The following is a 13,165-nucleotide window of genomic DNA, read 5'->3' as shown; positions in this document are numbered from 1 at the left end:
GGCCATAAAGGCCGAAGTTCAGAGATTTGTGAGCTATGAGTAATGTAGGTTGTAGTTGATCACATAGGTTGTAGTGGTGGGATACATTAATGTATGTATACCACAAATGTCAAAGTTGAGAGCTACATGAGCTACATACCACATAAGTTATAGTTGGTCACAAGCCTTAGTGGTGAGCTGCAATAACACCAGTAGGCCGTTGAGGTTGTAGTTGGGAGCTGCATGAGTTGTGGATCACATAATCAAAAGTTAGACACATAGGTCATAGTGATGAGTTGCAATAATGTTCGTAGGCCACAAAGCCTAGGGGCTGAAGTTGGAGTTGCGTGAGTTATGAGCATGTAAGCCTAGTTAGTCACATATGCTATAATGGTGGGTTGTACTAATGTTTATAAGCCACAAAGGCTATAGTTGGGAGCTTCATGAGCTGTGTCCCACGTAGGCCGTAGTTGTTCACATAAGCCTTAGTGATGAGCTGTAATAACTTTTGTGTTGACCTCACTTTTGGTTGAGGTTTAGTCCTCTTTAGTAGTCAGGGGTCTAGCCATAGGACTTTCATGTTGACTATTCATAGAAAACTATAAAAAGAACCCTCACCATTATAAATTCTACCCTCTTCTTTACTCAACTTGAAGCTCTACATATTGGTCCTAACCTCTAGCACTTAGTAGGTGGGGTCATTATGGGGGAGCTCAAACAGAGTTCCCATAGAACTATTTGACCTTAGGGTTAACCCTAGGTGCTAGTCTGGGGCTAAGGTACTCACTTTCACTCACTACACTCACTCTCACTCACAATCCCTCACAACCCTAAACCCAGTATTTGTTGACTTTGATCCCTTGATCTTTTGGGAGACTCATGTAGATGGTCCCCTAAACCCACTAGCCCTATGCTAGGGTTTAGCTAAGACCAGTACATAGAGGACCCAAATGGAGATTCCATTGGTCCATGGTTCATATAGGGTGGTTGGCATCCCAATTCTACCAAAAACATCCAACTTGGCCTTTTGCCCCAAAATCCCTCAAATTACCTAGATACTATTGGAGCCCAAAATTTGGCAAAAATTCCTAAAACTCCCAAATCCACCCAAAATACCCAAATTTCTCCAAAAATTATTTCAAACCTTTTTAAATACCAAAGTTACCCAAAGCTACCCAAAAATTCCAAATTTACCAAATTATCCCTAGAATGGCCAAAATTACAAAAATACCCTTGGCACCCCAAACTTTCCCAAAACTTTCAAAATCACTCCAAATGTCTCCAAAACCAATTAAGACCCTTCAATTGATCCCAATTTGGCCAATTTCACCATTTTGACTAAAACCCCCAAATTGCCTTTAAAGACCCAATTTCCCCAAATTCATCTTAAATGTACATTAATTTGGCCCAAATTTCCCTCAATTTAAATTTTAAACTCAAATTATCCTTTCAAATGATCAATATAAATCAAATCCAAGCTTAATTGGCCCATTCTTTGAGCCCAATTTTGATCTAAGTCAAAACCCCAACTTTGGCTCTATGATTTGATTCACCAAATTGAACCCCATAGCCTACTCAATTTCCCCCAATTTGAATCTTTGACTCTTCATAACAATCCTATACACCAAAATTGACCTTTAATTGGTCTTTTTGAAGCCTCAATTGCATTCAATTTTAACCCAAGTCCAAAATTCCTAAATTTTCCTTAAATTGGCCACACATCCAAATTCCACCAAATTGTTTGCCCTAGCCCAAAAATTGACATCCAATTTATGTTAAAAACAGTTGAAAACTCTTCATGATGTTCCTATAGACCATTCTCAAAAATCAATTTGGACTTAGCCCAATCTTAGACCAACCTAGACCCAAGTCTAGCCCAACATGCCCAAATTGACCAAAATCCCAAAATCCTTCAAATTGAACCCCCAATTGAACTCAAAATCATTTCAACCCTTCACCAAAAATCTTCATTACAATCATATACACAATTTTGGTCAATCAATTGGGCTCAAAGTCATGGATAGCCTAACCAAAAACCAATTTTTGGCCATTTAAACCCACATTGAACCCATGCACCAAAATTCACCTAACCATGTAAAATTGACCAAGGCAAGACTTCTACAGCCAATTTTTGGACCCTAGTGACCAAGATAGACTCACTTAACCAACCCTAGATGAGACATGGTCCCCTAAATCAAGGGATTTGTTTTCTAAATTTCTTAAGCTAAAGAGATCTTTGCCAAAACCCATCATCAACCCAAATTAATGGTTGTGATAGATTCATCTGGCTCACCTGACTTCCCAGCCACCTCTCCAAGCCCTGCCGGCCAGCCTAGTCCCTAGAGAACCTCAAAACCGAGGGCCACCATCCCTAAATCAAACCCAATCTCAACACTAATGGCCAGCTCACCTTCATTAAGCTTTAAAGCCTCTTAGCCCACCACCTCAGCAGACTTTCTCACCCAAGCCCAAGCCCTGAGCTCCACTCTCCGACCATGGATATAAAATGGCCTCTTCACGACCAAAGAAAGGTTGCCAAAAAAATTCTTAAGGAAACCTTGCTAAATTGCTCCCATAGCCTCTCTAGGACCTCCGCAGTGCAAACCAAACACCCCCTGCCCTAATTTCTATCGTTGCAGCTCAATTTTTTAGTTCAAATCCTTGTCGGAGACAGGAAATTCTCCACCACACCTCTATACTGCACCAAATCTCAATTAAATTGGCCCACACCTTCACCACAGTGAAAAAAGACAAAGCCCCCTCACAAGGAGCCTCTACCCTAGACTTAGATCAACACCCAAATTCGGCGTCAATCGAAGTCGGGTCTAGGCCTTTCACCACGACCAGAGGCTTAATCCTTAGCCTCCTTGGACCTCTACGTATGTGTCGAGCACCTCTGATTGAAGCTTCCCTTCTCAGAGCAAAGGTATTGAACTTCTCATCTTCCCAAGCCTATTTTGATTCTCTATGTGATTAGGGTTAGTTTAATGGCATGTTTACCATATGGATGTGTTCGTCTCACTTAGACGAGTCTATAGGATCAAACTTGAGGTCATTTAGTTGAGAAATGAGGGAGATCTTAAGGTTTTGGGGTTAACGGTCACGGGTTTTAGCTATCGGGGACGAAGATGGGGAGTCGTTCGATCGAACGTGTATCGGATGGACGGACGAGATTGAGTCGGACAGCGCCTCATACATGAACCGCGGGTCGAGTCAACGCTGAGGTGGATGGCGGAGCCGAACCAGAGGACGCCGCATGTAGCTTCGGAGTCACCGTAGGTTGACGCGACTCCGCGTGTTTGAATAGAAAAATAGGGATTTTTATATTTATTTAAATGCCCATAACTTTAAAAAATCATATCTTTGCATATAAGAATTAAAAAAATAAAATAAAAATACTCTAGTACCAGTGAACAGAGGAGAACAATGTGAAAATGGTTTGAAGTTAATTTGAAGTATATTTTATTTTTAATTAATTAATACTATTATAAGTATTTTGATTTTCCATGCATTCAAGTATTTCACCATGACTTAATATTTTGGTGTGTTGTTATCTCTGTCATGAGGGATATTCCCTGATTTTTTCAAAGTCAGAGGAGACCCCTAGACAGATATCCATATTTTTCAAGTTTATATTTATTGTTTGCATAGATTAATCATAATAATTAGCATGTTGCTTAGAAAAATCTAAAAAATTTTTGGTAAGTTCACCGTGACTAGAGAACCCTAGGAAAAATTTTTCATGAGTCAAGTCATTAAGAACACACCTAATTTTTATAAAACCCTAAGATACAAAGAAAATTAATTTGGAAAAAATAAGCATCTAAATGACTTGGTTTTAATACTCCCCATGAAAATTTCAAGACATTTAGAGTTTATTTGATAACCTAATTTGATTTTCTAATTTAAAACATTTTTGACACTGAAATGATTTTTAATAATTAAAATATAACTTAAAAATTATAAAATTGGTTTTGAGAGTTCTCTATGATTAGAGAGATTTTTTAAAAATAAAATTGTAATTTAAATAAAAATTTCATTTTTTAAGCATATTTTGAGTATTTAAATAATAAAAAATTAGCAAAAATCATAAAATTAATAAAATTCATGGAAATGTTCTAAATTATTTCCTAAGCACTTAGGAGCAATTAGAATATTTTCCTAATTTCCTAAGTGAAGACATTGAATTTTAAACCTTAAAAATAATTTTCAAAGGCTAAAAAAGGATATTTCTTAATTTTTCATTTACATAATTTTAATAATTCAAAGAAAAATTATAAAAATATGAAATTTATTTCTCTGGTTTCTTTGACCTCAGAGATATTTTATAAAAGTGAAAAACTTGACTTTCCACATTTGAAATATTTTATAATTAATTAATGCTCCAAAAATTAAAATAATTTTAATAATTCAAATAAAACTAAAAAAATTATGAAATTTGGTCCAATTGGTTCTCTAGTATAGGTATATTTCCAATAAAATTTGTAAGTGTTTTGGCTTTGCCTTGGTCAAGTTATTGAATTGTCTTTGAAAAATCCTATTTTTGCATGTAGATTAAATTAAATTTTGAAAAAACACATTTTCGCCTTTGATGTCTTAATTGACTCATGAGTTAGGTGGAATAAAAATTTTAAAGTCATTTGAATTAAATTTGATGAATTATAAAGTGCTAGAGCCTTAGGGGTAAAAGTGCGATTTTGAAAATCTAGCCCTAATTAACATTTAGGCTTAATTCAAGAGGGTAAGATGGGCAAACTTTGATCTTGATTAACATGTTCAGATGATTGAAACATAAGGAGTTAATTGGCAGAGACCAATTTCACTTTTCTTAATTAAAGGATAAATTTTCAATTTCCTAAATCATTAAAATTTGGAGATCTATTAAATTAAATGATCCTAGACTTAGGGGTATGATTTTGGATGTTAATAACTCACTAATTTAATACCCCCATTTGGTGTTCAAATGACATTCAAACGTTTTGATGATGAATTACTATCGCTTAAAATTTAATTTCTTTCAAAAAAAATCACTAATATGTCCACCAAGGTCTTAAGGGCATAGTAGAACCTAGGCTAAATCAAATTTGGTTAAATGAGGATTAGAAAAGTGAATGTAACTAGAAATTAAACACCTTTAAAACACTACAAGCCCAAGTTAAGGCTGAAATTGACTAAGTGGCTTAATAGCATTAACTTGCCCCTTTTAAAGGTCTTCACCCACATAATTCTCAAATTAAATGACAAATGATAATTACCCAACTCTTAGAAATAATTGAAACATCGATATTCACTGAACACTATAGCTATTTACAGGATGAATTATTATACAGCATAATAAGTTTAAATGAGCTTGAGATTTTTCATCAGGTGGTGGAGGGAAGCATGGACCTGCTTCTTTCTCCCGACCTTTTGGAAACCTCGGAGGTCTACTAAACTTTTTCTTAATGAAATCATCCTCAAACGAATTAATAGGAGCTCACCAAGATATGAATTAGGATTTGGTAGATCACCAAAATCTTATTTCCCCGCTTTACATAAAATGCTTTTAACATATAAATGCTCTCACATGCATTTTGAGTTTCAGTTGAAGATGACGGGAAGACCATCCAGGTATGCTATTATTTTACCTGTATTTCTAGTCTCCCGTACTTTACTTTTCAATGTGTTACTGTACTTACTCACCTGCATGTATGAACAAAAAACACAAACCTGCATGTTAAACAATAATGTCACATTGCACGAAAACTAAAACTACTAGGATAGCCGAAAAACCAAAACCAAAACTAAAATCAACCAAGATAAAATTCACCACCACAAAGTTTAAAATATAAAATAACTCAAAATTTAATCACAAACATCACAAAATAACCATTTCAACTAAATTAAGACATCTCTATCAGATGACCGGGAATCTCTAGGAGGAGGTAACCTACGGCTGCTAACGAGGCTTCCCAAGGTCTAAATAAAAGTATGGAACTCATTAAGTTGAGTTTAGTAAATTCATTTGGACTAAGTGAATCCGATAAAAAATAGTAGTACCGGAACGAGGGAACCGTGAGATCCTAACCGGTGTCGCTCTAATCAACTTTAATATGCCCCATAACATTTAAAGAACTACAATCATAGGAACATCTGATTTGACATCATAACTTGACACACTAGAAAACTTAAACTCGTAAAACGCGTAACGGCAAGGAGCTTGGAGCTAGCATTGTGGGCAGCACGGACATCTCAACAACACACGTCTACATCAGCTAAACCAATTTCCTTCCTTAGAATTAAACAACCAAGTCATAGGATTTCGAGGTTGATTGCTTATGCAACATGAATCCTCACCTCATCTTTAGGCCTTTGTACAGCTCTGTTGTACAATATAAGCCCTAACTCGTCTTAGAATTTCGAGGTTACCGTTTGTCATGAACTAAATCCTGACATCTTTTAGGCTATTTGTGTGATCGTTTCACGTGAATATAAGCCCTAACAAATAAAATTGGCAGGATGAAACACCTAAATAATTTCTCCTCAAATTGAAGCCAAACAATAGGATAGACTTGGAAGTCACAGAGGTTCTCCTCTGGATCTATGACATTCCCTAGTTTTTCCTCCTTTGGATTCTACAATAAAATGTTCCAAATTTGAGTTATTCTCATTTCACACATCTTTCTCTGATCTTTTTTAAAAGCCCTATTCCATTGAACTTATTGAAGATAATATCCCCAGATTTTTATTGAGAGTTTTCTTAGGTGACTTCGGTTATCTAAGATGTAATTAATTATAGGGCCTTGCCCTTATAGTAAGCTTTTCCAAACCCAGTTTAATATAAACCCTATTTAATTTTTTATATTAAACAAGGGAACTTGGCAGCTTATAATAAAATGGTTTGGTAGACCAAACGAATGTCATATATTTCCTAGTTTATTCGATTGAGCTCCACTATCAAGTAATGTGTTTATTTTTTCAGATAGATACATTGCTTGAGATGTGGTGCTCTTTCATTTATATTATGAAAGTAATGAGATTGGTTTGATTTCATATTTTTCTCAAATTGTAGATATATATATATATATCATGTGATGTGACATTACCTCCACCTGACGATATATATATAAATTAAAATGTCCTTCCGAAGCGGGCGACGGGATTTTGATTCTGGCGATCGACAGCTTCTAACGGGCAACTCCTCCAACCAAAATAGTGCCGACAATTCGTAAAATGCATAGGCTAAAGTTGGGAGCTGCATGAGTTGAGGCCACGTGGGTCATAGTTGGTCACATAGGTCATAGTGGTGAGCTAACATTTGTAGGACACAAATGACTGACTTGAGAGCTGCATGAGTTGTGGATCACGTAGAGCGTAGTGGTGAGTTGTAGTAGTGTTAGTTGGCCTCCAAGGCCGTAATGAGGGGTTACAACTGCAGTAAATGAAGTAGACCATAGGACATAATAAAGAGTTGAAATTATAGTACATAAAATGTAGTAGGGAGCTATGAGGAGAGAACTTCAAAAGTTCGGAGAATGACATCATATTTTGAATGTGATAGTTGCAAGCAGTTATTGCGGGGAGTTATAACATACTCGGGGTGTGTTATTACACCATCTTTGGATGCATTATTGCATCATAGAATTCATCGACATCAGTTGTGGTCATGGGGAGGCCGATGGTGATCAATGAGTTATGGCCGCTGGAAGTGTTCGACAAATATTCAATCCAAAATAATACTAAAGTTTGACTCCTTTTTCTGTCAGTGTAATTCTAGTTCGAAGTCTCCCTCCCCTTTAAAGAAAGTATGGCCTTATTTTTAAAGTCTAGAACCAACCTCTATGTAAATAAGGCAAGAACTCAGATCACTCCATCAGACGACCCAAAATGATTCCCTTGATTGGATGACATTCTATGAACATTTATGTGCATTGATGGTGTCAGAATTGAATCTCATTCAGACACTTGATTATAAGTTTGTCAAATTTACAAATCATTTAAGCTTCTAATTAGCCACACAAACCTTCCGATAATAGTTTAACGGCGTGTTTAGGACTTGATTTGACTCAGATTGGGTCAATTTTTGTGTCATTGGGTTCATCTCGCAGAGTCAAGCCGTTTGACTGTAATTTTGTTGAAATAAGAGTTCTGAATAATTTTTAATTTCACTTTAAATATTTTATTAAAAAAATGCTTCGAAATTCATGTTAATTATCTCAAGATTCATGTCAAAGGATGAAATTCATTGGTGATGTATCACAGTAGATACTTAAAAATCTATTTATAATAATTTGAATAATTCATTCGCACTATTTTTGAAATGCGCTAATTTATATTTTTTGAATATGCACATTTATTTTTTAATAAATAGATAAAAATTGTCTATTTTAAAATGAATTGATTGATGACTTATTTATATTTTCAATATCATCTTCTTTTCCACTTGTATACTTTAAAAGTAATATAATGATATAAAAAACAATAATAACACCAAGGAGGATCAGCTAATATAATAATTTAAGATGATAAAAAATCAAAATCTATTAAAACTATCTAAATTTTAATTTAAGCTTGTTAATATTTAAACTCACCAAAATATAAGTAATTATAACGAGCAAATAGTGTGTATTTTTAATGAAAAAATTATGCATCAATTTTGTTGAAAACTATCTTAATATATTTATATTTAGCAATAATGTTGCATATTTAAACAACTAAAATATTACATATAAATCAGTCAGTTTGATTAAAACACAATTACGGTACAAATTTGACAATAAAATAAGTACATTTATTTTATAAAAAAAATTATACCTTCTTCAATATTTAAGCCCAATTTTAACTTAATGTCTCTGTTCATGTTCCAGTTTCAGCTTAGTCGTGGGGCCTAGAGGAGGAAAAATTATTCCATATGGACGGCGTATCCGCCGTTGATCAGATCAAAGTTGTATTTCGGTAGGTCATTTTTAAAAAAAAAATAATAAAAATTTTGATCAACGATAGAGATCGGACGGCGCATACATCTTTACATACGAATGCCTCCCTATGAAATAACTTTTACTTAAAGGAGCCAAATAACTTCCTAGTATCAATATTGTAATTAAGACGTAGTTTCCAGTTTTTTACTTGAGAAAACATGCTTTAAACCGGAAAGTTGGCGGTTTTGAGATCTCGCAGTTCTTCCCCCAAAAAAAATTTTTTTTTTGAAATTGTTTTCTTCAGTATCGATAAATTTAACTATTTTGGGAATTTTCTTAGCCTGGCTTGTTACAAAGTTGCGGCCTTCCCCTTTTTAAGCAATACCTGCTTCCACCAATCCTCCATTTTTTCAGGCTTTTTTCATCCTTCTCTTTGTTATATTCATCTTTTTCTGTTTTTGATCCCTTTTGCCCCCCTTTTTTCTTGTTTTTGTTTTCTGCTTCACCCGCGCTTGAAGCAATGTTTTATAGGATTTAGCTCTATTTCTTGATGTTAGGGCTTTTTTGACTGTATTTGGTGTGCGCTTGTTATGATTGTTAATCCGTTGCTTTGATTGCCTTCTTCCTTGAGTATATAAAGTTCATGTTTTTCTCTGATTTTTTTCTTGTTATGGGTTTCCTTGTAGAAAGGCTCTAGGAGTTTGGTTTTTTCTCCCTTCAATCACTCAATTTAATCATCATTTTTTTCTTCTTTAACAATTGCTCTGTTTCCGCTTCGATTTGAAAATGATGACTTTTTGAAATAATATTTTGTAGGTTTACAGAGTTGTCTTCTTCCAAACTCCCTTGAAAAGAGTTGATATAATATGGCTGGGATGGAAGACAATGTACCTGTGATTGGTGACTGGCCATCTCCAAACATTAGCCCAAGAACATTTTTTTCAGACTTCATAGCTAAACAATGTAGCTCTAGATTTATCTCTGATGATTCCGAGCAAAAAACTGATGGATCTCTCCCAGAATCAGGAGAGCCGGACGAGAACCAGGATTGTGAGCCTGGGCAGCTTTCAAAAGAACATTTAACAGAGATGAACTCATCTAATGCATCAAATTCCAGCATCCGAGGTGGATTGTCTGAGAGAATTGCTGCAAGGGCTGGGTTTCGTAATTTATTCCTTGATACATCGCAGATCAGGAAAACAACTAGGCTTCCTTTCACAACTAAAGATCATCGTTCCCCTTTGCTTACCATTCCTCCTGGTATAAGCCCAACAATGCTGCTGAGCTCGCCAATATGTGCTTCTAATTCCGTGGTATGTTTATGTTCCCTTTATTCTAAAATTAAACCTTGTTAGGGGGAAATGATTATCTAATCAATCCAGCATGCAGAATCGGTTATGCAGCTTCTGCACTGTGATTCTGACAATTGCAATTTTCTATTTATACTGTTTGGATCAAATTTCTGGCCCTGTTTTGATAAAAGTTTTGATTTTTATTCAGTTAACAGATCGTTTATGTTTTATGTGAAGGATATGAACTTTAGGATATGAACTTTAAAAAAAAAAAAATCAACTTTTTATATTTTGAACCTTTTGGTTATTTAGAATGATGGGAGATCCATGGAAAGAAATCATTCTTCATTTCACATTCAACTAGTTATTTCATTTTCCATTTTTCTCAAGTTTCTGATAACATATGCTATGTGTTTCTGTTCTATGTTTATGTTTATGAAGCAAAGCCATCATTTAAAAAATTTAAAATGAATCTTAATTTAAATACTTTGTGAGGCCAGAGAAGTCTTTTTCAATTTATTGCGACCTTCGATTAGCTACATGTTTTAATTTCCAGACCGAGCCATTTCCGACTACAGGCAAGATGGACTTTATGGAATGTGATAATATTACAGCTGCTGTTATTAATGGGAATACAAATCATACTACTGAAGATGTTGATCCTGCATCATTTTCCTTGAAGCAGCCTCTATTATATCTTTCTTGTGCAGAAACACAGGTAGTGTGCTTGAAATATCTACAAATGTTAGATGTTTACTTTTATTGGTCTTGTTTCACTAAAACTTCTTCTGTTGATCATGCATTATGAGTTATTCCAAATGTCAAACGTTTACTATTTGAAGCCTAGAAATATTGACTAGGTTTTAATGTGCAAATGCACGCTATAAAATGCAAATTTTGTATTTTTTTAACTGGAAATTTTATGCTTTTTTTCTTATTGATGTTATGTGTGCTTGACAATTATTTATTAGACCTCTGAGTAGGAAAAAAACATTAAATTTTTTCTTGAAATTCTCTTATTATCTTGATCCATCAGTATGCTTCTATTACAATTAATGGTTTCAGTACTGTTTTTTGAAATATTTTGTTCATCTCCACTATAAATAAACATTATTATTCCTGTTATATTCTTCTTTTAAATTTTTATGCTTTACAGTCCAACAGGCTGCATTAGATTGCCAAGCATTTATATTTTAATGAAAAAGTAATTTCCTGAGCATTTTTTTCTTGATGCATCCTTTTGAAAGTTTCCATATCTTATAAATAAAATCATCTTACTCCCATTTCTGATGAATTATGTTATTCTCAGCCAGAATTGAATGTCCATTCTCAGCAGCCCAACCCTCAAGATGAGTTTTCCAAATTGTCTAAAGAAAATGATTCTCAAGAAGCTGATGCCAATCAAAAAGGAGATTACACTTCAAGTTCTCTCGATGCTCCAGCCGAGGATGGATACAACTGGCGCAAGTATGGTCAGAAGCAGGTGAAGGGGAGCGAATATCCTCGAAGTTACTACAAATGTACTCATCCAAATTGTGAGGCAAAGAAGAAGGTGGAGCGCTCTCTCAACGGCCAAATCACAGAGATAATCTACAAGGGACGTCATAACCATTTCAAATCTTCCACAATTCACAGATCTTCTTTCTCGTCTTCTCCCTCTGGGAATGACTTCCAGATCGATGATTTAGAGCAGAACGAATGCAGTCAAGACGAATTCAATGCTAACCAAAACGGTTTCATTCCAGTCGAACAGTGTGAGCGATCTAACCCTTCATCATTGTTGTCAAATGATGATGAGGATGAACAGGTGACTCATGGAAGTGGATCTATAAGTGGTGATGGTGATGGAGATGAGACTGAATCTAAAAGAAGGTCAATTTTGTAGTTGTTTTTGTGTTCTGATTTTGGTATTCTGATACATTGTTTGATAAATGCTTGGTTTGGATCAGGAAGCTAGATGCTTGTGCACTTGAAATGAGTGCAGCTTCGAGAGCAGGTCGTGAGCCGAGAGTTGTATTTCAGACAACCAGTGCAATAGATATACTCGAAGATGGGTATCGCTGGCGCAAATATGGGCAGAAGGTGGTTAAAGGAAATCCAAATCCAAGGTATGTTGGTAGACCTTGCAATGCTAGTAGTTAAAGAGTGATGGCTTCATCATCATCATTAGCTTTATCCCAATCATTTGGAGTCGACTCATTAACAAAAAGGGGGGCATTTACATGCATTTGACACAATTCTCATTTATTTACATATCTAACTCCTAAGCATTCATATTTACATATATACCACTGAAATCTTTAATATAACATCAAAAATGCTACTAGCACTACCTTTTTATTACTGAAATATATATTTTCATGCATAAATTTATGACAGCAAAGTGTAATAAGTGTTTTTTTTTTTATTCTCTGGGAGAGCTTTGCAACTTCTCCAGTGTCAATGATAAACTTTGATGCAACAACATCCAATTGGCATTCACTAAACTCAAGATGAACTCCTCTAAACATTTATAGTTTAAAAAGTTTGGTTGCAGACCTTTTTTAGATCATGCTAATAGATTTCACACCAATCATTTGAGAGCCATACTACCGAAACTAAACTCTATTGTTGAAGCTTACCCTCCTAGCTGTATCAGTACATTTGAATGCATATAAAGGTTCTAAATCTCTGCTTATAGATCCATTAATAAGAATAGCAACCAACTTTTTGTTCAGGAGTTACTATAAGTGCACCAATCCGGGCTGCACGGTTCGCAAACACGTGGAACGGGCATCGCATGATCTCAATTCAGTGATCACAACCTATGAGGGGAAGCACAACCATGAACTCCCAATAGGAAGAACTGGTAATCCATCAAGCTCGCCGGCTTCCTCAAGCATTACTAACACAGCACCACCTCCTTCCTGCCTTCTTCAGGGAAAGGCTGAACCAGCCAGATTGCCAGTTTGCTTAGGCAGGTTTGATAGCCATGCACCTCTACACTCTTTCAGCTTA

The 13,165-nt window shown here is 35.2% G+C and overlaps 1 protein-coding gene across 1 annotated transcript in view; it reads left to right on the top strand.

Moving 5' to 3' along the window:
- Positions 1-9,583: 9,583 nt before the first annotated feature.
- LOC110023985 (probable WRKY transcription factor 2) overlaps positions 9,584-13,165 on the top strand; it is a 10,904-nt gene continuing 7,322 nt past the window's right edge. Inside the window, exons 1-5 of the mRNA XM_020723666.1 lie at positions 9,584-10,189; positions 10,725-10,886; positions 11,478-12,040; positions 12,118-12,276; positions 12,886-13,160. Coding sequence (XP_020579325.1) covers positions 9,743-10,189; positions 10,725-10,886; positions 11,478-12,040; positions 12,118-12,276; positions 12,886-13,160 — 1,606 coding nt within the window. The 5' untranslated portion in view covers positions 9,584-9,742. The remainder of the gene's footprint in view (positions 10,190-10,724; positions 10,887-11,477; positions 12,041-12,117; positions 12,277-12,885; positions 13,161-13,165) is intronic.

This window comes from Phalaenopsis equestris, unplaced genomic scaffold, assembly GCF_001263595.1.
Source record: "Phalaenopsis equestris unplaced genomic scaffold, ASM126359v1 Scaffold000240, whole genome shotgun sequence".
Classification (NCBI taxonomy): Eukaryota; Viridiplantae; Streptophyta; class Magnoliopsida; order Asparagales; family Orchidaceae; genus Phalaenopsis; species Phalaenopsis equestris.
The sequence above is the reverse complement of the archived record's forward strand: the minus strand, read 5'-3'. Positions and strand labels throughout refer to the sequence as shown.